This window comes from Eretmochelys imbricata, chromosome 2 (genome assembly GCF_965152235.1).
Source record: "Eretmochelys imbricata isolate rEreImb1 chromosome 2, rEreImb1.hap1, whole genome shotgun sequence".
Classification (NCBI taxonomy): Eukaryota; Metazoa; Chordata; order Testudines; family Cheloniidae; genus Eretmochelys; species Eretmochelys imbricata.
Genome location: NC_135573.1, coordinates 141430226 through 141455708, shown reverse-complemented (window position 1 = coordinate 141455708; position 25483 = coordinate 141430226). Strand labels below are relative to the sequence as shown.

The window sequence follows — 25483 nt, the reverse complement described above, 5'->3', positions numbered from 1 at the left end:
ATGATATGCTTCCTCAATGTACTATTGATCAGTCTGCTTACCCTTAACTACCTCCTTATTTTTTATTTATAGACTGGCCTTATTGTTGCCTGTTACCAAGGTTTTGTGGATATTGTAATAGCCTTAGCACAGTGCCCTCATGTTGATGTAAACTGGCAGGACAATGAAGGGAACACGGCTCTAATTACAGCTGCGCAGGCAGGTAAGGTTCTTTCTCTGTTTCAACTTTATGTATCAGGTTTACGGCAGTGTGTTTGTCATGGCCATCGCTTTCGGGACAAAAACTGTGACCCTTAGGAGTTTTTTTTCACAATGGCTTATGGAATTTATAAACCCAGCGAGTCTAATCCCAACCAAAGCTCTCATGAGTCGTTTACAAGTTCAGTATATATAGATAGCAAATTCAAACCATATCTTTTTTTTGTATGGGAGAGTAGCCTGGATTTATGAATGCATCTCAGCCATTAATTATTAACAGATGGTTTTAATTATTTTAACTTAAAAAAATGAAATTTTGTTCAAAAATGTGATCCTGTGACTTTTTGATTTGTTTTTTTTCCTTTTGAATTTTCTGTTTTTCTTCCATGATAAACAACTAGTCATAATGATGTTAATACAGTATATTATGTAGCTGCAATGTGTCCATAACTATAGCTTTCTTTCACATACCTTGTACATATCTTGATGGCCTGTGGTCGTTGCTGAATATTGGAAAGAAAGTTAAGGAGCTATGTGACAGCTTGGAAGTATTTTAGCTGCAAATATGTTATTTAGTCATTCCCTATTAAGGATAAGGAATCTAATCAGATATTATGGGCCTGAATCAGTATTCACTAATATTGGTTTTATACCAGGGTGACTACATTGACTTCAGTGGAGCCACTCCTCATTTACACTGGAGTGAGGGAGAAATCAAAGAATCACTCTGCATGTTTTATCCCACGCAGAGACAAATGTGTGTTTATTCTAGCATGAATATACCCATAATCAACTAACAGTTGATTATTGTTAAAAAGTAAAATACTGTGCCTTAATTTTAAAGACTGCTGTAGTCATGTACTATAAGTGGATACGAAGTGCTAAAGTGACTCAGAAAAGAGAGGTGACAAATACGATTAGGATTTGTATCGACAGGCCAAATACAGACTATTTTTATCTGTGGTGTGGAGCCCAAAACAGGTCTGCAGCCCTACCAAGCTCTGCAGCTATGCTCATCTAAGCAAATTGTCTAGCTTGGACCTCAGAGGCAATCATGTAACAGTTAAGTGGATGCCCAACCTTCTCCCCTCCCCAGGCATGGAATTCATGATGTACTTACTGTATTTATTTGTTTCAAGTGTTGTAGCCATGTTGGTCCCAGGATGTTAAAGAGTCAAGGAAGGTGAGGTAATATCTTTTATTGGACCAACTTCTATTGGTGAAAGAGACAAACTTTCAAACTTACTCAGAGTTCTTCTTCAGGTCTGGAAAAGGTACTCAGAGTGTCATGGCTAAATACAAGGTGGAACAGATAAGGAGTTAACACACGTTGCAAGAGACGATTCAAGGCAAAGTGTGCAGTTAACCCCTCTACAGTCATAGGACAAAGGAGAGTTAGGCCATGTCTACACTACCACTTATGTTGGCAAAACTTATGTCGCTCAGGGGTGTGAAAAAAGATACTCCTGAGTGACGTAAATTTTACTGGCATAAGTGGCAGTGTGCATAGCACTATGTCGGCAGCAGAACTTCTCCCAGCGACATAGCTACCACCACTCATTGAGGTGGTTTTATTATGTCAGCGTAGAGTGGCTACATGAGCAATCTTACAGTGGCACAGCTGCTAGAGGAGACATGGCCATAGTGGGTTACCGATTGTTGTAATGGGCCATAAATCCAGTGTCTTTATTAAGTCCATGATTTTTGGTGTCTAGCAGAGTTATGAATTTAAGCTTAGTGGATCATAGTGTTGTTCCTGTGATTTTTCTATATGTCTACAAGTTAGGCACCACAAAGCTCAGGGTCACAACACCCATGTCCTTTTGTCGATCTAAGCCTTAGCCCTGGTCTACACTAGGAGTTGAGGTCGAATTTAGCAGCGTTAAATCAATTTAACCCTGCACCCGTCCACATGATGAAGCCCTTTTTTTCGACTTAAAGGGCTCTTAAAATTGATTTATTTACTCCACCCCCGACAAGGGGATTAGTGCTGAAATCGGCCTTGCCGGGTCGAATTTGGGGTACTGTGGACGCAATTAGACGGTATTGACCTCTGGGAGCTATCCCAGAGTGCTCCATTGTGACCGCTCTGGAGAGCACTCTCAACTCAGATGCACTGGCCAGGTAGACAGGAAAAGGCCCGTGAACTTTTGAATTTCATTTCCTGTTTGGCCAGTGTGGCAAGCTGCAGGTGAGTGCAGAGCTCATAAGCAGAGGTGACCATGATGGAGTCCCAGAATCACAAAATAGCTCCAGCATGGAACGAACGGGAGGTACAGGATCTGATTGCTCTATGGGGAGAGGAACCCCTGCTATCAGAACTACGTTCCAGTTTTCAAAATGCAAAACATTTGTCAAAATCTCCCAGGGCATGAAGGACAGAGGCCATAACAGGGACCCAAAGCAGTGCCGTGTGAAACTTAAGGAGCTGAGGCAAGCCTATCAGAGAGGCAAATGGCCGCTCCGACTCAGAGCCCCAAACATGCCGTTTCTATGATGAGCTGCATGCCATTTTAGGGGATTCAGCCACCATTACCCCAACCATGTGCTTTGACTCCTTCAATGGAGAGGGAGGCAATATGGAAGCAGGTTTGGGGAACAAGGAAGATAGCTCACAGCAAGCAAACGGAGAAACCGGTTTTCCCGACAGCCAGGAACTGTTTCTCATCCTGGACCTGGAGCCAGTACCCCCTGAACCCACCCAAGGCTGCCTCCCGGACCCGCCAGGCAGAGAAGGAACCTCTGGTGAGTGTACCTTTTTAAATAGTATACATGGTTTAAAAGCAAACATGTTTAATGATTAATTTGCCCTGGCATTCGCGGCCAGTACAGCTACTGGAAAAGTATGTTAATGTGTCTGGGGATGGAGCAGAAATCCTCCAGGGACATCTCCATAAAGCTCTCCTGGATGTACTCCCAAAGCCTTTGCAAAAGGTTTCTGGGGAGGGCAGCCTTATTCCATCCACCATGGTAGGACACTTTACCACGCCAGGCCAGTAGCACGGAGTCGGGAATCATTGCAGAACAAAGCATTGCAGTGTATGTTTGCTGGCGTTCACACAACATCCGTTCTTTATCTCTCTGTATTATCCTCAGGAGAGTGATATCATTCATGGTCACCTGGTTGAAATAGGGTGCTTTTCTTAAGGGGACATTCAGAGATGCCTGTTCCTGCTGGGCTGTTTGCCTGTGGCTGAACAGAAATGTTCCCCACTGTTAGCCACGGGAAAGGTGGAGGGGTTAGCCACACGGTGGGGGGAGGCAAAATGCGACCTTGGAACGAAACCAAATGTGCTATGTATGTAATGTTAACAGCAAGGTTTACCATGAAAGAGTGTACCCATTGTTCTATAAAATGTGTCTTTTTAAATACCACTGTCCCTTTTTTTTTTTCTCCACCAGCTGCATGTGTTTCAAGGATCACAGGATCTTCCTTCCCAGAGGCTAGCGAAGATTAGAAGGCGAAAAAAATGCACTCACGTTGAAATGTTCTCTGAGCTCATGCTGTCCTCCCACACTGACATAGCACAGACGAATGCGTGGAGGCAGACAATGTCAGAGTGCAGGCAAGCACAAAATGACCAGGGGGAGAGGTGGTGGGCTGAAGAGAGTAAGCGGCGGGCTGAAGCTGATAGGTGGTGGCAGCGTGATGAGAGGAGGCAGGATTCAATGCTGAGGCTGCTGGAGGATCAAACTAATATGCTCCAGCATATGGTTGAGCTGCAGGAAAGGCAGCTGGAGCACAGACTGGCGCTACAGCCCTTGTGTAACCAATCGCCCTCCTCCCCAAGTTCCATAGCGTCCTCACCCAGATGCCTAAGAACGTGGTGGGGGGGCCTCCGGCCACCCGGCTACTCCACCCCAGAGGATTGCCCAAGCAACAGAAGGCTGGCATTCAATAAATTTTAAAGTTTTAAATGTTTAAAGTGCTGTGTGGGCTTGTCCTTCCCTCCTCCACCACCCCTCCCTGGCTACCTTGGCAGTTATCCCCCTATTTGTGTGATGAATTAATAAAGAATGCATGAATGTGAAGCAACAATGACTTTATTGCCTCTGCAAGTGGTGATCGAAGGGGGTGGGGACGGTGGTTAGCTTACTTACAGGGAAGTAGAGTGAACCAAGTGGGTGGGGGTTCATCAAGGAGAAACACACACAACCGTCACACTGTAGCCTGGCCAGTCATGAAACTGGTTTTCAAAGCCTCTCTGTGCTCTTCTAACGTCCTGGTGTCTGGCTGTGCGTAACCAGCGGCCACGTGATTTGCCCCAACTTCCCACCCCGCCATAAACGTCTCCCCCACCCTTACTGTCACAGAGATTGTGGAGCGCACAGCAAGCAGTAATAACAATGGGAATATTGGTTTCGCTGAGGTCTAAGCGAGTCAGTAAACTGTGCCAGCGAGTTTTTAAACGTCCACGTGCACATTCTACCACCATTCTGCACTTCCTCAGCCTGTAGTTGAACAGCTGCTCACTACTGTCCAGGCTGCCTGTGTATGGCTTCATGAGCCATGGCATTAAGGGGTAGGATGGGTCCCCAAGGATAACTATTGGCATTTCAACATCCCCAACGGTTATTTTCTGGTCTGGGAATAAAGTCCCTTCTTGCAGCTTTTGAAACAGACCAGAGTTCCTGAAGATGCGAGCGTCATGTCCTTTTCCCGGCCATCCCACGTTGATGTTGGTGAAACGTCCCTTGTGATCCACCAGTGCTTGCAGCACTATTGAAAAGTACCCCTTGCGGTTTATGTACTCGCCGGCTTGGTGCTCCGGTGCCAAGATAGGGATATGGGTTCCGTCTATGGCCCCACCACAGTTAGGGAATCTCATTACAGCAAAGCCATCCACTATGACCTGCACATTTCCTAGAGTCACTACCCTTGATATCAGCGGATCTTTGATTGCGTTTCCTACTTGCATCACAGCAGCGCCCACAGTAGATTTGCCCGCTCCAAATTGATTCCCGATTGACTGGTAGCTGTCTAGCAGTGCAAGCTTCCACAGGGCTATTGCCACTTGCTTCTCAACTGTGAGGGCTGCTCTCATCTTGGTGTTCTTGCCTTGTTCTATCCTTGTTCTTGCGCCTCAAGGCAGGGGAAAGCAAGTCACAAAGTTCCATGAAAGTGCCCTTACACGATGCGGTCCCACCAGTCTGTGCTTGTTTTCCGGGCTCAGAATCGGCGTTCCACAGCATGAACCTGCCCCATTAGCACCATGATGCCCACATTGCCAGGGCCCGTGCTTTGAGAGAAGTCTTGTGTCCATGTTCTCATCGCTCTCATTACCACGCTGACGTCGCCTACTTGCCTGGTTTCGCTTTGCCAGGTTCTGGTGCTGCGTATACTGGATAATGCACGTGGTGTTTAATGTGCTCTTAATTGCCAAAGTGATCTGAGCGGGCTTCATGCTTGCCATGGTGTGGTGTCTGCACAGAAAAAAGTCGCGGAACGATTGTTTGTTGTTACTCTGACGGAGGGAGGGGCGACTGACGACATGGCTTACAGGATTGGCTTATAGGGAATTAAAATCAACAAAGGGGGTGGCATTACATCAAGGAGAAACAAAAACAACTGCTACACAGAATGACCCCCTCAAGGATTGAATTCAAAACCCTGGGTTTAGCAGGCCAATGCTCAACCCACTGAGCTATCCCTCCCCACGGTATTTCAGGCAAGACTAAATCTCTATTAAACTTTTCAAGGTGCCCCTGACAGACCTCACCGAAATGATTGTTGGACACTGATTTCACGGAGGGAGGGGGGAGCAAAGGAATACAAAAAAAAATCTGGTCTATTTCTTGTTTTGATCCACTCCATCTATCTTTTACATCTTTGGCTGGCAGCAGATGGTGCAGTAGGACTGCTAGCCATCCTCATCTCCTGGCTGCTTGGCAGAAGATGGTGTAATAGGATTGCTGGCCATCCTCATCTCCTGCCTGCTTGGCAGAAGATGGTCCAATAGGACTACTAGCCATTCTCATCTCCTGGCTGCCAGAGGACTGCCGGCAGGACTAAAGAGAATGACCTGGTCAAGTCCCTCCTATTTCAGTTCCTGCACCATGTCTGCCCAGGCGCTCCTTACTGAGGCAGCCAGGAGCACCTCGGACATGATGACAATGGTTATCAGGCCTATTGCACCGTCTGCTGCCACAAGGCAATGAGCTGCTGCTGTGTAGCAATGCAGTCCCGCTCTGCCAGCACCCAGGAGATGTAGGGTGACAGTGAGCTGAGCGGGCTCCATGCTTGCCGTGGTATGGCATCTGCACAGGTAACTCAGGAAAAAAGGAGCGAAACGATTGTCTGCCATTGCTTTCACGGATGGAGGGTCTGACGACATGTACCCAGAACCACCCATGACAATGTTTTTGCCCCATTAGGCGTTGGGATCTGAACCCAGAATTCCAAGAGGTGGCGGAGACTGCGGGAACTGTGGGAGAGCTACCCACAGTGCAACGCTCTGGAAGTCGACGCTAGCCTCGGTACTGTGGAAGCACCCCACCGAGTTAATGCACTTAATGCACTTAGAGCATTTTGTGTGGGGACACACACAATCGACTATATAAAAACTATTTCTAAAAAACCGACTTCTATAAATTCGACCTAATTTCGTAGTGTAGACACACCCTTAGTATCTCTGACTGGCAGGGAATGTGAGGTTCTGCAACTTCGAAATTATAGACCCTTGAGATAATTAATTCTGACGTGTTAGTTAAGAGGGTTTATATCTAGTGTTGAGGAGTTCCAAATCTGAGATCAGAGTAACTGAAGGAATGTAATAATTAACAACAAATAGGTTGATGTATATACATACAGCCAGAGCCATCCTATCCATAGCATGGACTGGGGCAACTGCCCTGGGCACCACATTTTGGGGGGCTCCACGCTTTAGGATGCAGGGTCCAGGGCGGCCTGGGGGGTCTGGTGCTGGCAGCAGTGAGCAATCCAGCCCCAGCCCATCCTGCTCCACCCCACCGGCTCCTGGCGTCACCCGGGGGGGAGGGGGAAGAAGCCAGAAAGAGGTGGGGTGGGAGTTTGGGGGAAGGGGGTGGAATGCGGGCGGGGAGGGGGCAGGGCAGGGGCGGGAAGAGGCAGGGCAGGGCAGGGGCGGGAAGGGGTAGGGGCGGGGCTTGGGGGAAGGGGTGGAGTGGGGCCGGGGCCTGGGCCGGAGTGGGTGGTTGTCCTGGGCCTCACACCCCTCTAGGGATGGCCTTGCATACAGCATACATTTAGTGTTACATTTAATGGACAGCATCAGACAAGAGGTCCAGCTGTGGTAGTCAAGTCCCTTTTAAAAGCATCTGGTGCTGTTGTTTAAAAAAGAAAATTATATAGTTTAATTATATATTTCTATGCCCTAGTTACCACAAAACTTGTTTGGCAGCTAACTGGACATGCATAGACATTTATTTAGCAATAAAAACTAGTCTTACCTTTGCTGCTAGTAAATATTTGGCTTTACCTGAGAAATTTTTTTGTATTATTCTGAAAAAGGATGGATTATTTTCTACTTAAGAAATCACTTGGAGGTAGTAATTATAAAATGTTTAAGTTTTTTCAAAATTGTCTTATTTATAGCAAGGTAATGGTCTCTGTAGCTTTCTGAATAGAATCAGGAGATCTCAGATGCTCTGTAACGTGCTTTTCTTTTATCTGCTTCTGATGTATATTTGGCCCATAAAAGGTTTAGAGTTAAGGCTGGCTCTTTTCTGACCTTTATACTTAGTTATAATGAGCTCAGAATTAATCTACAGTGCTGACATTGACTCGACAGACATTGACTTGACACTGTCTGTCAGTATTTTATATTGATCCCAAAAATAATTGAGACTGACCTCAGTCAGCAGAAGCTTATACAAGCTCATAAATATTTGGTTTAACTTATTTTCCACTTTGTAATCCTGAGCCAGAGTGTTGATACTAGTTCTTTAATACATTATTACAAGATACTGTTGTGTTAATACAGATTATCATGTGGTTAACTTCGCAATCAGTGGAGTTAACGTGGAATATAGTTGCTACTTAATTCTAAGTAGTAGCCCAGAGCAATATACTGTAGACAGCTGAAGCCATATATTTTATGTGGTTTTTCTTTAATTTTTCAAGTATATTGTAAATAACCTTTTCTAGTACAATATTTTTAAACTTTAGAATGATCCTCTCTCATGTCTTCTGTTTTTCTTATTTGGTTAGGCCATGCCTACACTACAAAATTAAGTCGACCTAATTTACGTCGGCATAGAACCACTGCAAGTAATTACATCGCTTGTGCATGTCTACAGTTTGCTCCTTCTGTTGGCGGTGCACATCCTCACCAGGAGAACTTGTATCGATTGTACTGTTAGTGTGGGGCATTGTGGGATAGTTCCTGAAAGCCGGTAACATTCGACGTGAGCAATGCAGTATTTACACTGACACTGTGTAGACCTAACTACACCGACCTTGACTCTTTGCCACCTGTGGAGGTGGAGTTATTAAGTTGGCATAGCAGGGCAGTTACATCGGCGGGACTGAAATTTAAGTGTAGAGAGTTCCATAGTTAGACTGACGTAAGCTGCCTTGCGTCCACCTAACTCTGTAGTGTAGACCAGGCTTTAGTGCCTTCATTTCCCCCCACCCTCCCCACATTACTTGCAGTTACTACTTTCTTGCAGCTTTTGGTTGGGTTTCCTCCTCACCCCAAAATTCCTTTCAGTAGCTTTCCATGCTGATTGGGTAGACTGGCCCACCACTGAAATCAAGACATTTGTCAAACTGAACCTAGTTGTCCAGTTATTTGTGGTGAACTGTAATTTGCTACTAAAGACTTAAAGATGTATCTCTTTCCTATGATGTGTGTAATTACACACACACACACACACGATAACTGCATTGAAAAATGGAACACCTGTCACTCCCCACAGCTGTGGAGAGCCTATTCCCCAAGACCACTCTTTCTCTTTGGTTTCTGGGCTGTTGATGCTGCCAGGTTGGCCCCTCCTCAGCTAGTCTGGCAGTACCAGTCCTACTTGCCAGCTCCTGGTTATGGTGGTGATACATAACTACCAGGGGCAGCTCCATGTTTGAGCTTTTGTGAATTATTTAAAGAGTTTATTTGTAAACAGTCTGCATAAATTATATTCTTTAAAGAAATCATGTACATTTGGTACTGGTGAAAGGCAACACCTTGATATACGAAGCTCTCTGTCTATCCCACATACACTGCCCTGCCAGCATTGCTCTTCGCTTTATCTGGGGCAATGGGACAGTTGAGTTTCCTTGGCTCATGAAGTTCTTGGCTTCTCTGCTGAATCTGCCAATTATCTGGGGCAATGTAGAGTGTGCTAGTGAGTTTGTGATGTGGGAGCTGAAACTGAGATCTCCTCTTGTAGAGACCACCAAACATCCACTAGATAGGAATAAATTTTAATCTGTACTGAGCTTGGCCAAATTCAAACCAGCAACCCACAGGTAAAAGGCTCAGTCGCTCACTAGCAGTACCCTTAGGCATCTAGTCACCCAGTAAATGCTGATTTAATAGGGGGTTCTGTAGACACCTTTATTAAATCCAAAAAAGAAAATTTTACTTACTGGTGACCGTTATTCTCCGAGTCCCCTCTGTGGAGGGCCACTTATGGAGTTTGGTGCTCGCTGGTTTGATCTTAAATAACTCTACAAACAGTATGTCCATTATATAATTGGGTCCACTGGGTTACATAAGCACCCCCTTCTCCCATGACTTCGATGTTTGAGCCTTCATAAGTGAGTGTATCCCTCCACTGCCTCAGTCCTTTCTTCCACACCATCGAGTCCTAAACTGAGATAAGAACTCTGAGAAAGAGGGGAAGGTGACAAGGAAATGTGAATGCAAAGAGGTGGCTCTCAAAGAACAACAGTTACCGGTAACAGTGTAGCAGCATGTTAGTCTGTATCCACAAAAAGAAAAGGAGGAGTACTTGTGGCACCTTAGAGACTAACAAATGTATTTGAGCATAAGCTGGGACTGGGAGTGGATGTGTCATTACACAAAGTAAAACTATTTCCCCATATTTATTCCTTCCCCCCTCACCCCCCCCACTGTTCCTCACACGTTCTTGTCAACTGCTGGAAATGGCCCACCTTGATTATCACTACAAAAGGTCCCCCCTCCCCCTGCTCTCCTGCTGGTAATAGCTCACCTTACCTGATCACTCTTGTTATAGTCTGTATGGTAACACCCATTGTTTCATGTTCTCTCTGTATATAAAATCTTCCCACTGTATTTTCCACTACATGCATCCGATGAAGTGAGCTGTAGCTCACGAAAGCTTATGCTCAAATAAATTTGTTAGTGTCCAAGGGGCCACAAGTACTCCTTTTCTTTTTGCAGTTACCGGTAAGTAACTGACCTTTCTTTTTTGAGGGCCTCCGTGCATTCCCCCATATGGGAGATGTGTGAGCAGTACCACCAAAAATGAATGGTAGGCTGAGGAGTTCTATAATTAAATAAATATTGCAGAACTACCTGCCCAAGTCTAGCTTCTAAACAGAAGGCCAGATTTAATGAATTGTGCTTAGTGAACGTGTGAGCCAAACTCCAAGTGGCTGCTCTGCAAATCTCCCTGCTTTAAATATGCCATGAAGCAGTACTTGTGGCCATGGTCTGAGTTAATTCATTGTATTTCAAACTATTATCAGTAATTGATTTTTCCTAACTGCATGGTATTCCCATTTAAAATAATCAGTGGAAGAAACTCCCAGGCCATTGAAATAGCAATTTAAAAAAAAAAAAGCCTGTAATTATTACACCAAGATCATTGTTATCTTCATCTGAAATTATTCTTTCATGAGCTAAACAGAGTAGTAAATCCAGACTATTTTATTTGTAAGATTGTATAAAACATTTCAAATATATGGCTGAGATGTGCATCCTCAGAAATGCTCTCACAGGGTCTGAATCCAAACAGTACTTGCGTGTAGATAAGGTGGTTCTATGGAATTTCATAGTCTCCACACATCTTTTGTGTGCATTTCAGCAAAGGAAACATATAGATGATAAGCAGGCCTACAGTGTTTAGTGAGGTTGTATGAAGGACTTGTCTATTGTATTTTGTGGATTGAGGTTGAAAGAAAACTCTTTGATATGCAGAATTTTATGGTTATTCTGACACTCTGATCTGAGCATCAGGATCTGTCAAGATGCTGGCAGCAGAATTGCTTTTAAAACCTGAGATTAGCAAAGGTCTTAGCAGAGAAGTGAATTCAGCTCACTGATGTTCATTTGCTTTTTGAAATTTAAGATGTACATCTTTGCAAAGATAGCATCCAGCTCAAGGGTTTCTCTAGATGGACAACCTTGAAATAGTATAGGGAGAGAGCTGTACTTTCAGCTTAGTAATATTGAGAAGCAGTTACAAACTACCCAATTTGGCATGCAAATCACAGGTTTGAAAAATGGCCAGCATGCCTCTGTAACTTGCCTGCCCATCTCTCAGCATCTCTTCCAGCCAAAGCATTTCTTTTCAGAGACAATGTGCCTGTTGTCTAGAATTGTAAATTCATCACAGCCTAAAAGATGGTAAAGGGTTTTAAATATGCATTTATAAATTCTAAGAGGGGGAACAAGATTGGGTGGGTGGGTGCAGTGGGGCAGTGAAGAAAGGATGGGGGTAGGGTTGCCAGCTGTCCAGTTTTCAACCGCAACGCCCGGTCAAAAAGAGACTGATGCCAACCGGGCTGGTAAAAGTCAGTTCAGTCAGTGGCGCAGCGGGGGGCCCAGGGCTAAGGCAGGCTCCCTGCCTGCCCTAGCTCCATGTGCTCCCGGAAATGGCCCTCCAGGTCCCTGCAGCCCCTAGACACATGGGCAGCCAAGGAGGCTCTGCACTCTGCCCCCGCTCCCCAACCTTCTGCCCCAGTCCAGAGTCCTCTTCTGCACCCAAACGCCCTCCCAGAGCCCACACACCCCCAATACCAAACCCTCTGCCTCAGCCCCCTCCTGCACCTCAAATCCCTCATCCCCAGCCCCACCCTGGAGCCCACACCCTCAGCCGGAGCCTGCACCCCCTCCTGCACCCTAAACCCCTCATCCCCAGAGCCCGAACCTCCAGCCGGAGCCCTCACCCCCTCCTGCACTCTGAACCCCTTGGCCCTAGCCTGGAACCCCCTTCTGCTCTCTGAACCCCTCATCCCTGGCCCCACCTCAGAGCCCAACCCCCTGCCCCAGCCCAGAGCCCCCCCTGCACCCCAAAACCCTCATCCCTGGCCCCACCCCGGAACCCGCACCCCCAGCCCAGAGCCCATACACCCTTCTGCACCCCAACTCCCTGCCCCAGCCCAGAGCCCTCTCCCTCACCCCAAATCTTTCATCCTGGGCTCCACCCCAGAGTCTCCCTCCCGCACCCCAACCCCGTGCCCCAGCCCAGTGAAAGTGAGTGAGGGTGGGGGAGAGCAAGTAATGGAAGGAGGGGGGGATTGAGTGAGTAGGGGCAGAGCCTTGGAGAAGGGCTTCAGGGAAGGGGCCGCACAGGGGTGTTTGGTTTTGTCCTACTAGAAAGTTGGCAACCCTAGATGGGAGATTGAGGGGGATGGAGGTAATAAACGAATGACAAAAGAGTGGGGAAGAAATGTGAAAATGTAATGAAAGAGAGATTGTTGTGAAAGGAGAAAAAGAAAGTTGGATGAGAGGATGAAAAAATATGGGAAAGAGAAGGAAAAAAATAATTTTAGGAAGAAAAACAATGCAAAAACAGAAGGAAAGAATACTACATAGAGTAAAGGGAAAGAAAAAGTAATGAAGGAATAAAAAATGGAAACAAGCAAAAAAAGGGAGGAAGATACAGTACAGTAACTTTTATTTAATAAAGGTTAATGGAACAATAAAATAAAGTAATAATAATACAACTAAAAACTCAGGGTCTGGATGCACAATATTTCTGCTGCAGGATAGCAATTGCTCCAGCCAGACATGAATGATAACAGGTGCTGTTATTCAGTGGGAATCCTTATTTGCTCACTCTTTCAAAACATCTGCTGGATGCCAGTGTGTTATATGGACCAACTACCTATCAATCTCTAACACAGTTATGTAGTAATAGTGGAGTACAGAATTGCAAATTAGAATAATTCCATTACATAAATGAGGATGTAAAGACCAATCATACAAAGTATTGATAATGTTATGGAATGTGCTGAGCAGCCTCCATTCTGCTGATCTGTCAGGAGGCACTTGATATCTTACAGGACTGGACTCTACATTTGCAGGCACAAATCAATGTTTCAACTATGATGTTTCAAAACAGATTTTCTCCCTTTTTTCTTCTTGATGTGACACACATTTTTAGGACAGTGAGTGAGTGACATCATCATAGGTGCTGGAACTAGGGGTGCTCGGGGTGCTACCGCACCCCCTAGCTTGAAGCGGTTTCCGTCATATACAGGGCTTACAGTTTGGTTCAATGGATCTCAGCACCCCTGCTATACAATTTGTTCCAGCACCTCTGGGCATCATGCCTGCTTATATGCAGAAATAACAACAAGGCAGCCATAATCCAATGTTTAGGGCCCTGAACTAGAAGTCAAGAGACCTAAATGATGTGTATTCTTCGGGAAAGTCATTCCACCTTCCTGTCTCAGTCCCCACATCTGTAAAATGGAGATAATGATATTTACCTTCCTTGTAAAGCATGGATGGAAAAAAATAATGTCTAAATAAAGATAGCCTGGGGACCCTTTGCATATAGTGGACTGAATTTGCATGCTGCTGCTGATATTATTATTTATTATTATTGTAGTAGTACAGCAGTGCCTAGACGCCCCAACCAAAACTGCGACCCCATTGTACCAGGCACTGTCAAACCAAATAGGAAAGACATTCTAGTGGACTGACCCGGCCAGGCATAAAGTGAGTCACAGAACATGTCTTTGAGGGCACAGATACACTTCACAAAAAATATGCTTGGCATATGCACGAGTTAAGCTATGATTGATTACTTATACTGTGTAGACACTCCTCTATTTACATAAGAACAGCCATACTGGGTCAGGACAAAGGTCCATCTAGCCCAGTATCCTGTCTTCCAACCGTGGCCAATGCCAGGTGCTTCAGAGGGAATGAACAGAACAGGTAATCATAGAATCATAGAATGATAGAATATCAGGGTTGGAAGGGACCTCAGGAGGTCATCTAGTCCAACTCCCTGCTCAAAGCAGGACCAATCCCCAACTAAATCATCCCAGCCAGGACTTTGTCAAGCCTGACCTTAAAAACTTCTAAGGAAGGAGATTCCACCACCTCCTTAGGTAACCCTTTGCAGTGCTTCACCACCCTCCTAGTGAAAAAGTTTTTCCTAATATCCAATCTAAACCTCCCCCAGTGCAACTTAAGACCATTACTCCTCGTTCTGTCATCTGCTACCACTGAGAACAGTCTAGAGCCATCCTCTTTGGAACCCCCTTTCAAGTAGTTGAAAGCAGCTGTCAAATCCCCCCTCATTCTTCTCTTCCGCAGACTAAACAATCCCAGTTCCCTCAATCTCTTCTCATAAATCATGTGCTCCAAACTCCTAATCATTTTTGTTGCCCGCCGCTGGACGTTTTCCAATTTTTCCACATCCTTCTTGTAGTGTGGGGCCCAAAACTGCACACAGTACTCCAGATGAGGCCTCACCAATGTCGAATAGAGGGGAATGATCACGTCTCTCAATCTGCTGGCAATGCCCCTACTTATACATCCCAAAATGCCATTGGCCTTCTTGGCAACAATGGCACACTGTTGACTCATATCCAGCTTCTCGTCCACTGTAACCCCTAGGTCCTTTTCTGCAGAACTGCTGTCTAGCCATTCGGTCCCTAGTCTGTAGCGGTGCATGGGATTCTTCCGTCCTAAGTACAGGACTCTGCACTTGTCCTTGTTGAACCTCCTCAGATTTCTTTTGGCCCAATCCTCTAATTTGTCTAGGGCCCTCTGTATCCTATCCCTACCCTACAGCGTATCTACCTCTCCTCCCAGTTTAGTGTCACCTGCAAACTTGCTGAGGGTGCAATCCACGCCATCCTCCAGATCATTAATGAAGATATTGAACAAAACTGGCCCGAGGACCGACCCTTGGGACACTCCACTTGATACCGGCTGCCAACTAGACATGGAGCCGTTGATCACTACACGTTGAGCCCAACAATCTAGCCAACTTTCTATCCACCTTATCATCCATTCATCCAGCCCCTACTTCTTTAACTTGCTGGCAAGAATACTGTGGGAGACCATGTCAAAAGCTTTGCTAAAGTCAAGGAACAACACATCCAATGCTTTCCCCTCATCCACAGAGCCAGTTATCTCGTCATAGAAAGCAATTTAGATTAGTCAGGCATGACTTGCCCTTGGTGAATCCATGCTGACTGTTCCTGATCACTTTCCTCTCCTCTAAGTGCTTCAGAATTGATTCCTTGAGGACCTGCTCCATGATTTTTCCAGGGACTGAGGTGAGGCTGACTGGCCTGTAGTTCCCAGGATCCTCCTTCTTCCCTTTTTTAAAGATGGGTACTACATTAGCTTTTTTCCAGTTGTCCAGGACCTCCCCCGATCACTATGAGTTTTCAAAGATAATGGCCAATGGCTCTGCAATCACATCCGCCAACTCCTTTAGCACTCTCGGATGCAGTGCATCTGGCCCCATGGTATTTGTCCTCATCCAGCTTTTCTAAATAGTCCCGAACCACTTCTTTCTTCACAGAGGGCTGGTCACCTCCTCCCCATGCTGTGCTGCCCAGTGCAGCAGTCTGGGAGCTGGCCTTGTTTGTGAAGACAGAGGCAAAAAAAGCATTGAGTACATTAGCTTTTTCCACATCCTCTGTCACTAGGTTGCCTCCCTCATTCAGTAAGGGGCCCACACTTTCCTTGACTTTCTTCTTGTTGCTAACATATGTGAAGAAACCCTTCTTGTTACTCTTAATATTTCTTGCTAGCTGCACCTCCAGGTGTGATTTGGCCTTCCTGATTTCACTCCTGCATGCCCAAGCAATATTTTTATACTCTTCCCTGGTTATTTGTCCAATCTTCCACTTCTTGTAAGCTTCTTTTTTTGTGTTTAAGATCAGCAAGGATTTCACTGTTAAGCCAAGCTGGTCGCATGCCATATTTACTATTCTTTCTACACATCGGGATGGTTTGTCTCTGTAACCTCAATAAAGATTCTTTAAAATACAGCCAGCTCTCCTGGACTCCTTTCCCCCTCATGTTATTCTCCCAGGGGATCCTGCCCATCAGTTCCCTGAGGTTGTCAAATTCTGCTTTTCTGAAGTCCAGGGTCCGTATTCTGCTGCTCTCCTTTCTTCCCTGTGTCAGGATCCTGAACTCGACCATCTCATGGTCACTGCCTCCCAGGTTCCCATCCACTTTTGCTTCCCCTACTAATTCTTCCCGGTTTGTGAGTAGCAGGTCAAGAAGACCTCTGCCCCTAGTTGGTTCCTCCAGCAGTTGCACCAGGAAATTGTCCCCTACACTTTCCAAAAACTTCCTGGATTGTCTGTGCACCGCTGTATTGCTCTCCCAGCAGATATCAGGGTGATTGGAGTCTCCCATGAGAACCAGGGCCTGCAATCTAGTAACTTCTGTTAGTTGCCGGAAGAAAGCCTTTTCCACCTCATCCCCCTGATCCGGTGGTTTATAGCAGACTCCCACCACGACATCACCCTTGTTGCTCACGCTTCTAAACTTAATCATCAAATGATCCATTTCCTGTCATCCATTCTCAGGTTCTGGCAATACCGAGGCTAGGGACACCATCCCTGCCACTCTGGCTAATAACCATTGATGGACCTATCCTCCATGAATGTATCTAGTTCTTTTTTGAACCCTGTTATAGTCTTGGCCTTTACAACCTCCTCTGGTAATGAGTTCCACAGGTTGACTGTGTGTTGTGTGAAAAAATACTTCCTTTTTTTTTGTTTTAAACCTCTGCCTTTTTTTGGTGACCCCTAGTTCTTGTGTTATGAGTAGGAGTAAACAACACTTCCTTATTTACTTTCTCCACACCTGTCATGATTTTATAGACCTCTATCATATTCCCCTTTAGTCCTCTCTTTTCCAAGCTAAAAAGTCCCAGCCTTTTTAATTTCTCCTCAGATGGAAGCTGTTCTATACCCCTAATCATTTTTGTTCCCTTTTCAGAATCTTTTCCAGTTCCAATATACTTTTTTGAGAAGGGGCGATCACATTTGCCCACAGTATTCAATATGTGGGCATACATTGGTGTGACGTTCCCCTCTGGTGTTATCTGGACCAGTGATCTGCTAGGTCACTCCAATCCTTGACTCTGGGAGCCAACCTTACCCTGCTCTGCTGTGAGAACCCGCACTCCTGGACTGTTCACACACAACCTCTGGCATGTAAGCTGCTTCTTGGATTGTGCAACCAAATGACACTAGCCAATATCTCTGGTCCCAGATACAACCCTAGGAACCTCCGTCTTGCAGTGTCCAGTTATGTCCACTGGACACCACACACTTATATGAGTTCATCAATTTAACAAAGACATTGATATGTACCAGGCTTGTTATCCCAAGAGGAGTCTCTGAAACGCTTCAAAGTAAACACATTGCTTCAGGTAGAATAAACAAAGAAATTTATCAACTATAAAGATAGATTTTAAGTGATTATAAGTCAAAGCATAACAAGTCAGATTTGGTCAAATGAAATAAAAGCAAAACACATTCTAAGCTGATCTTAACACTTTCAGTGCTCTTACAAACTTAGATATTTCTCAGCACAGGCTGGCTGGTTGCTCATCAACCAGGCTCTCCCCTTTGATCAGCGCTTCAGTCACTTGGTGTGGTGTCTGTAAATATAGGTGGAAGAGAGAGGAAGAGCATGGAAAATGTCTCTCCCTTTTGTCATGTTCTTTCTTCCCTCTTGGCTTTGCTCCCCCCCTTCAGTGCCAGGTGAACATTACCTCATCACAGTTCCAAACTGACCAAAGGAAGGGGGGTGATTCCTTCGAGAGTCCAACAGATTCTTTTGTTGCTGCCTAGGCCGGCGCTCTTTGTTCCTGTGAGGCTGGGCTGGGTTTGCCCTATATATGCCCTGATGAGGTATGAACTGCCTCTCAGCTCTTGGAGAGTGTGACATTATTGACATAAACAGTGACCATATAGATCATTGTTGCAACCAGGGTCCTATGGTTGCACCAATTCTTGTACAGAGGAGGCCAAGTGGGGTGTCTATGGAAAGGTTGTAGTTTGTTGGTTGTGATTATGTTGTCTGTATGTGTGTAACATTTTTGTATTTGAAGTTATGAATATTGGCTATGTACTTGTTTGATTTTAAATAGCCTCAGTGAAGCATTTGGTGAGCTTCTTGAGAAAGGACTCTTCTCAGTAAGTGCCCAATCAAGAAACACTTAACTGACAATGGACTTTGGGAGATGCCAATCCACATCTGAGCTTTCCTGGGAATGTTCAAACTGACATATAAGTAATGGCGTCAGCCTGGAAAAAGCTGAATCATTCATACACATGTGACTTGCCCAGGTGGCTACAGACTCCATCTTGTTACTGTGATTTTGCACAGAAGAACAAAGGGGTTTACACCCACAAGAGAGAATATAAAAGGCCCTGGAAACTCCTCCATTTTGTTTTCAGCTGGCTCAAAAGATAGCCTCTCTACCCCAAAGAGATGCCTGAAAGAAACTGGAACAAAGGACAGTAACTACAGGGGTGTGAGTGATTGCTGAACTCAGACTAGGAAGGAGTCTAGTCTGAGAAAGAAGCTTATTGGAACATCTCTGAGGGTGATGTATTATTTTCCTACTGTATTATGTTTAGATTTGCGTGTTTTTGTTTTATATTGCTTGGTAATTTACTTTGTTCTGTCTGTCATTACTTGGAACCACTTAAATCCTATTTTTTATACTTAATAAAATCACTTTTTGCTTATTAATTGATCCAGAGTAAGCAATTAATTCCTGGGAGAGTAAACAGCTGTGCATATCTCTCTATCAGTGTTACAGAGGGTGGACAATTTATGAGTTTGCCCTGTATAAGCTTTATACAGAGTAAAACAGATTTATTTGGGGTTTGGACCCCATTGGGAACTGGGTATCTGGGTGCTAGAGGCAGGAGCACTTCTTAAGCTGTTTTCACTTAAGTCTGCTGCTTGTGGGGGACGTGGTTCAGACCTGGGTCTGTGTTTGCAGCAGGCTAGCGTGTCTGGCTCAACAAGACAGGGTACTGGAGTCCCAAGCTGGCAGGGAAAATGGGGTCAGAGGTAGTCTCAGCACATCAGGTGGCAGTCCCAAGGGGGTCTCTGTGACCCAACCCATCACAGCGGTGTCGTCAGCAGGATCTGTGTACAGCTGATTGCTTTGAGATGCTGGTAGTGATTTTGAGTGAGTTTTAAGTGTGGTGGCTGGAGAACAGACAAAGCGGTTACTGGTTTGCTATTTTCTGTTTGTTTACTTCGGCTGAGTGAATAAGCACAGGAAAGCAGGAAAATGACTACCAGTGAGGCAGCTACAAATCTAGAGCTGGCTAGACTGGAAGTGGAAGAAAAGGCAAAGGGCCACGAGTTTCAAATGTGGCAGGCAGAAATGAGGCTCAAAGAAGCAGCTGCAGCCAGGGAAACCAAAGAAGCAGAGACAGCCAGGGAGGAAGCTGCTCACAAAAGAGCCATGGAAACCCAGAGGCTAGCCCTGGAGTTAAAAGACACAGAAATACAGGCCTAGATTGAGGCCCAGAAGAATGAACTGACTGTTATGGAGTGGAAGAGACAAAACCCTTCAGCAGCTGGCTCCACGTCCCCAAAAATCCACAAATGGGAGCGACTATGTCCACAGTATGATGAATCCAGTGATACTGACGGATATTTCATCACCTTTGAAAGACTGTGCACCCTCCGTGCAATTCCTGAGGATCAAAAAATGACTATGTTGATGGGAAAATTGACTGAAAGAGCTCTGGACATATTCAATAAGATGCCTATTGATGATGCTTCAAACTATGGTAAATTTAAGCAACTGGTTTTGAAACAGTTTCAGATTACACCTGAAACCTACAGGGTTAAATTCAGGAGTCTTAAGAGGGGATCTGGATTGAGCAATGTGGTTTATGTAAATGAAATGAGAGATGTGTTAGACAAGTGGGTGAGGGGAAAAGGCATTACAAGCTTTGAAGGAATGTGTGATTTGGTTACTCAGGAACAATTCCTGAATATGTGCAGTGATGATGTAAAACAGTATTTGTGGGACAAAAAAGTGGATGCAGTGGGTGAATTAGCTGGGTTTGCAGACTCTTTTGGGCAGTCACAAGCTGCAATTAAACAAAAACCACTAGCCGCGGGGGACAGGGTTGGGGGAAAGCAGAATCACCGTTTTACCCCTGGGAAAAAGGAGACTGGGCGTTCACCTCCCCATTCCCCTGTTACTCGTCCCAGTTCTCCTGTACAAGCAGAGGAGCCCAGAAGGTGCTATCACTGTAAGTCCACTGAGCACCTGAGGAATAAATGTCCTTGGCTGAGTGGGAACAGGCAGCGGGTAACACATGAAGCTGCTGCTGCTTCTCAGAGCACAAGGGTATCCCAGGCTAATGCCTCTTTCCACACAGGATTTGTAAAGATTGCTGCTACTCAACGAAGCAGTGAGCATATGCATGCTGTTAAGCTTAATGGCAAACTTCTCCATGGATACAGGTGCAGAAATGTCTGTGGTCAGGAGAGACCTGATCCAGGAGAAGGATTTGTTACCAGGAAAAATGGCACAATTAGAATTGGTGGGAGGTTACAAGCTCCTTGCACCTTTAGCTAAGGTACACATGGAAACTGGTGATTTGCAGGCTAAACTGACTGGTGCAGCAATGGCACACAATTCTGCGCCTTTTCTACAAGGAAATGATTTATTTAATGTGTCCAAATCTGTCCCAGGGTTTGTTAGCAGCAAGAAGGAATCTTGTGCTAAAAGCCCCAGGGGAGAGGGTGTCACAGGTGCTGCTGTGGGAATAGGAGAGTGTCTCTTTAATTCCTCTGTAGCCGTGGAGAATGCAGCTTTGGGGAAGGGGCAGTTGAAAGCAGTTCCTGTAGCCCTGGGGCTCAAGGCAAGTCCCTGTGGAAGGGGCTGGATAGAGCCAGTTCCTGTCCTGTTGTCTCCCTGGGGGAGGGGAATGTTCCACCTTGTAACAGAGAGGCCTTCCCAGCTGCTGACTGCCAAAGTTGCAAGTCATCAGGGGACAGGTCCTGCTCTGGGGTCACAGAGACATGTAGGCGGGAGATGGAAGTTGGGGTCCTGGTGACTGCTGCATTGGGAACGGACCCCAAGGACTCTGTAGCTGGAAGCAAGCCCAACCTGAGGGAAAGGGCAGAGGGGATTTTACTGGCCAGTGAAGGGTCTGTTATAGCTAGTAGCTGTGAGCCCACAGCTGGATCAGGGTCACCTTCCCCTTTGGGGGACACAGGAGGGGAGCCCAGAGAGGGAAGTCCTGACAGAAGGTGAGGGGGGATAGGAGGGTCTGCCCACCTTTTGTAGGGAGACTTTTCCCCAGGAGGAGGGTGAAAAATCTGCATCTAAAATGCCAAACCCTGATCCACAGGAGAGCGGTCTAAGGAAAGACTGGGGGTCAGATCTCTTGGAGGGAAGAGTCCATCCAGCTGACCTGTTGGGAGCAGAGAGTGGGGTAACCAAAAGGATCTTACCAATCTAAAGCACTCCATTAAAGAATGTTATTCTTGCTACCCTTTTAAAAGATAACACTGTCTCTTCAAGGCTGGGGGGAGAAAAACTCCGCATTTGGGAAGCTTCACAAGGGTGGGGTTTTATATTGCTTGGTAATTTACTTTGTTCTGTCTGTCATTACTTGGAACCACTTAAATCCTTTTTATACGTAATAAAATCACTTTTTGCTTATTAATTGATCCAGAGTAAATAATTAATTTCTGGGAGAGCAAACAGCAAACAGATAAAATAGATATCTCTCTATCAGTGTTACAGAGGGAGGACAATTTATGAGTTTGCCCTGTATAAGCTTTATACAGAGTAAAACAGATTTATTTGGGGTTTGGACCCCATTGGGAACTGGGTATCTGAGTGCTAGAGGCAGGAGCACTTCTTAAGCTCTTTTCACTTAAGTCTGCTGCTTGTGGGGGACGTGGTTCAGACCTGGGTCTGTGTTTGCAGCAGGCTAGCGTGTCTGGCTCAACAAGACAGGGTACTGGAGTCCCAAGCTGGCAGGGAAAATGGGGTCAGAGGTAGTCCCAGCACATCAGGTGGCAGTCCCAAGGGGGTCTCTGTGACCCAACCCATCACAGAGAGTTTTTGCCTGGGCTTATTTTAAGCCACGAGGCTACATTTTCAGCCTCATACATACATGAAATTATAACCTATAACCTTACTATAACATTACTGTAACAACAATGCTTAGTGCATCATAAGCCTTCTGAAGACACCCGACATGACAAACTTTGCATTGGATACCACATAATCATTTTACAAGGATGAACATGGGGGTGCTGGGTGTTCCCCCGAGGTACAGAGCATCACACATGGATTTATATACAGGCAATATGATATTCCCGTCTTATTATCTATCCCTCTCTTAAAGATTCCCAACATTCTGCTAGCTTGTCTGACTAGCACTGCACTTTGAGTGGATGTTTTCAGAGAACTCCACAATGACTCCAAGATCTTTTACTTGAACGGTAACAGCTAATTTAGACCCCATCATTTTATATGTATAGTTGGGATTATGTTTTCCAATGTGCATTACTTTGCATTTATCAACAGTGAATTTCATCTGCCATTTTCTTTCCCAGTCACCCAGTTTTGTGAGATCCCTTTGTAATTCTTCACAGTCTGCTTTGGACTTAACTATCTGGAGTAGTTTTGTATAATCTGCAAATTTTGCCACCTCGCTGTTTACCCCTTTTTCCAGGTTATTCATCTATGTGTCTGATAATTCTGCTCTTTACTATAGTTTCAACCAGTTTGTCCGGTACTGAAGTTAGGCTTACTGGCCTGTAATTGCTGGGATCACCTCTGGAGCCTTTTAAAAAAAGGCTTCACATTAGCTATCCTCCAGTCATCTGGTACAGAAGCTGATTGAAATGATAGGTTACATATCACAGTTAGAAGTTCTGCAATTTCACATCTGAGTTCTTTCAGAACTCTTGAGTGAATACCATTTGGTCCTGGTAACTTATTACTGCTCAGTTTAACAATTTGTTACAAAACCTCCTCTAATGACACCTCAATCTGGGACAGTTGCTCAGATTTGTCACCTAAAAAGAATGGCTCAGGTTTGGGAATCTCCCTCACAACGACAACTGTGAAGACCAATGCAAAGAATTCATTTAGTTTCTCTGCAATGGCCTTATCATCCTTGAGTGATCTTTTAAAAGCTCAATCGTCCAATGGCCCTGCTTGTTCTTTAGTAGGCTTCCTGTTTCTGATGTACTTAAAAAAAAATTGCTATTATTTTTTGAGTCTTTGGCTAGCTGTTCTTCAGATTCTTTTTTGGCCTTCCTAATTGTATTTTTCACTATTATGCTCCTTTCTGTTTTCCTCACTAGGATTTAACTTCCACTTCTTAAAGGATGCCTTTTTGCCTCTCACTGCTTCTTTTACTTTGGCACGGTGACACTTTTTTTGATTCCCTTACTATGTTTTTTAATTTCGGGTATACATTTAAGTTGAGCCTCTATTGTGGTGTCTTTAAAAAGTTACTGGGTCTTGTGCTGTGCACCACTTTGCAAGGTGAAACAGTACCATACTTGGAAAAAGTGAGTTTAGTTGTATTTAATGCAATGCATAAGAAATTAAACAGCACAAGGTTTCCATAAGCAAGTAATACTGTATAAATTGTACAGGTTCTCTCCAAGCTAGTCATGGAGTGAATGAAAAACAGATACTTGAGCTGGACAACAATCTCTCTCCAGGTCTTTAAATAAGAGACATGCACAGAGACAACCCATAACTCTTGATGGTGGCTGGGGAGCACAATTTAAAGGTTGGGCCGGGCACATGACCACCCCTTTCCATGCATGCGTCACCTCTGGGCCCTTTCCCGCTCCCCCTGCACCTCCCATGCCCTCTTGAGCCCACTCCCCTCAGAGAGCTCCTTCCTAACTTACTTCTCCCATTGCCTCCCCCCTGCGGGCCAGAGCGGGCTTTGATACCTACCACCAAGCAGGTTACTGCAGCTGCGAGCAAAGAAGAGACGGGATTCAGAGGGCTTCCCCATACCTCCTCTGATGTTGCTGTGCTGCCAGCCCCATCTCTCTTCCCTGCTCCAGGTGTCTCCTAGCAGGACTGAGCGGGAGTGCTTGGTGCTGGTGCCTTTCCCAGGCACGTCCCGCTCAGGCGCACTCAGCCAGACTCCCACCATGGCAGAAATTGGGGGAGGGGGACTCGTGACACCACATGTCCCTACCCCCACACAGGACAAAGAACTGTACACTGAACATAGTATTCTTGTTAGGAAGCACACCAAGCATACAGACCGACACACTCTTTGATGTTAGAAAGTATTTTCCCCCCATTCTGCAGCTTCCTAGTGCCATGCTTCCTCATTCGCAATCCCCTTTCACACCTTCTCAGTGCTGTGACTTTCTCCCACCCCCACTAAACTACTGTATGTATAGCAGCCCAAGGTTACTGCCACTATGGATCAGACTTTACATCTGTCATTAATAGTCAGCAATAGCATGCAATTCAAATATAACCATGGTAACTTCTTTTTAGAGCTTCATGAAGCTTTTGTAGCAAACCTGAAATCACACAATACTCACCTGGTTTCAGGTTAGGTACAAACTCTCTAGAGTTCACCTAGGTTCACTGAAACACTGATGAACTTTTCAAGAGAACCTGGGCCAAATTCATGGCTTTGTATGAAAACCATGACAGGTTGAACTAAACATAATGTGAAATTTGACATTTATGACTGTTTTATTTTGAGTCTGTGTTTCTTTGAACCTAAAATTTGAAGCAAACCTCAGGGTACATAAACCCCTGTGGATTGAAATTGAAGAGGTTTGCATGAATCCCTGTGATATTGAACAGCTGAGTTCCACACAGCTCTGCTTAGAATCATAAATTTTAAGGTCTTAATTTTCTTTGTTACTTTGCTGCTATTTTTTTGTCTTCACTTGAAGTTAGATCCAATCCCCTGGGGAGCTTTGACTATGATTTCCCCCACCCCATTCCCCATCTGTGTCAACTAGCCCAATCTGTAGTTATATTTTTGGCAACATGAAGAGCATCTTTAACAGTAATTAACATAGAGATTTTTTAAAAATTCATTTATTTGTATGTAATGTTATTGTTTTAAATATCCTCACTATTCTGATGTTCTCTAGAT

At 45.2% G+C, this 25483-nt stretch overlaps 1 protein-coding gene across 1 annotated transcript in view; it reads left to right on the top strand.

Annotated features, from left to right (window-relative positions):
• The window catches only part of ANKRD33B (ankyrin repeat domain 33B), a 115181-nt gene that overhangs the window by 73130 nt on the left and 16568 nt on the right, over positions 1-25483 (top strand). Inside the window, exon 2 of the mRNA XM_077809168.1 lies at positions 73-202. Coding sequence (XP_077665294.1) covers positions 73-202 — 130 coding nt within the window. The remainder of the gene's footprint in view (positions 1-72; positions 203-25483) is intronic.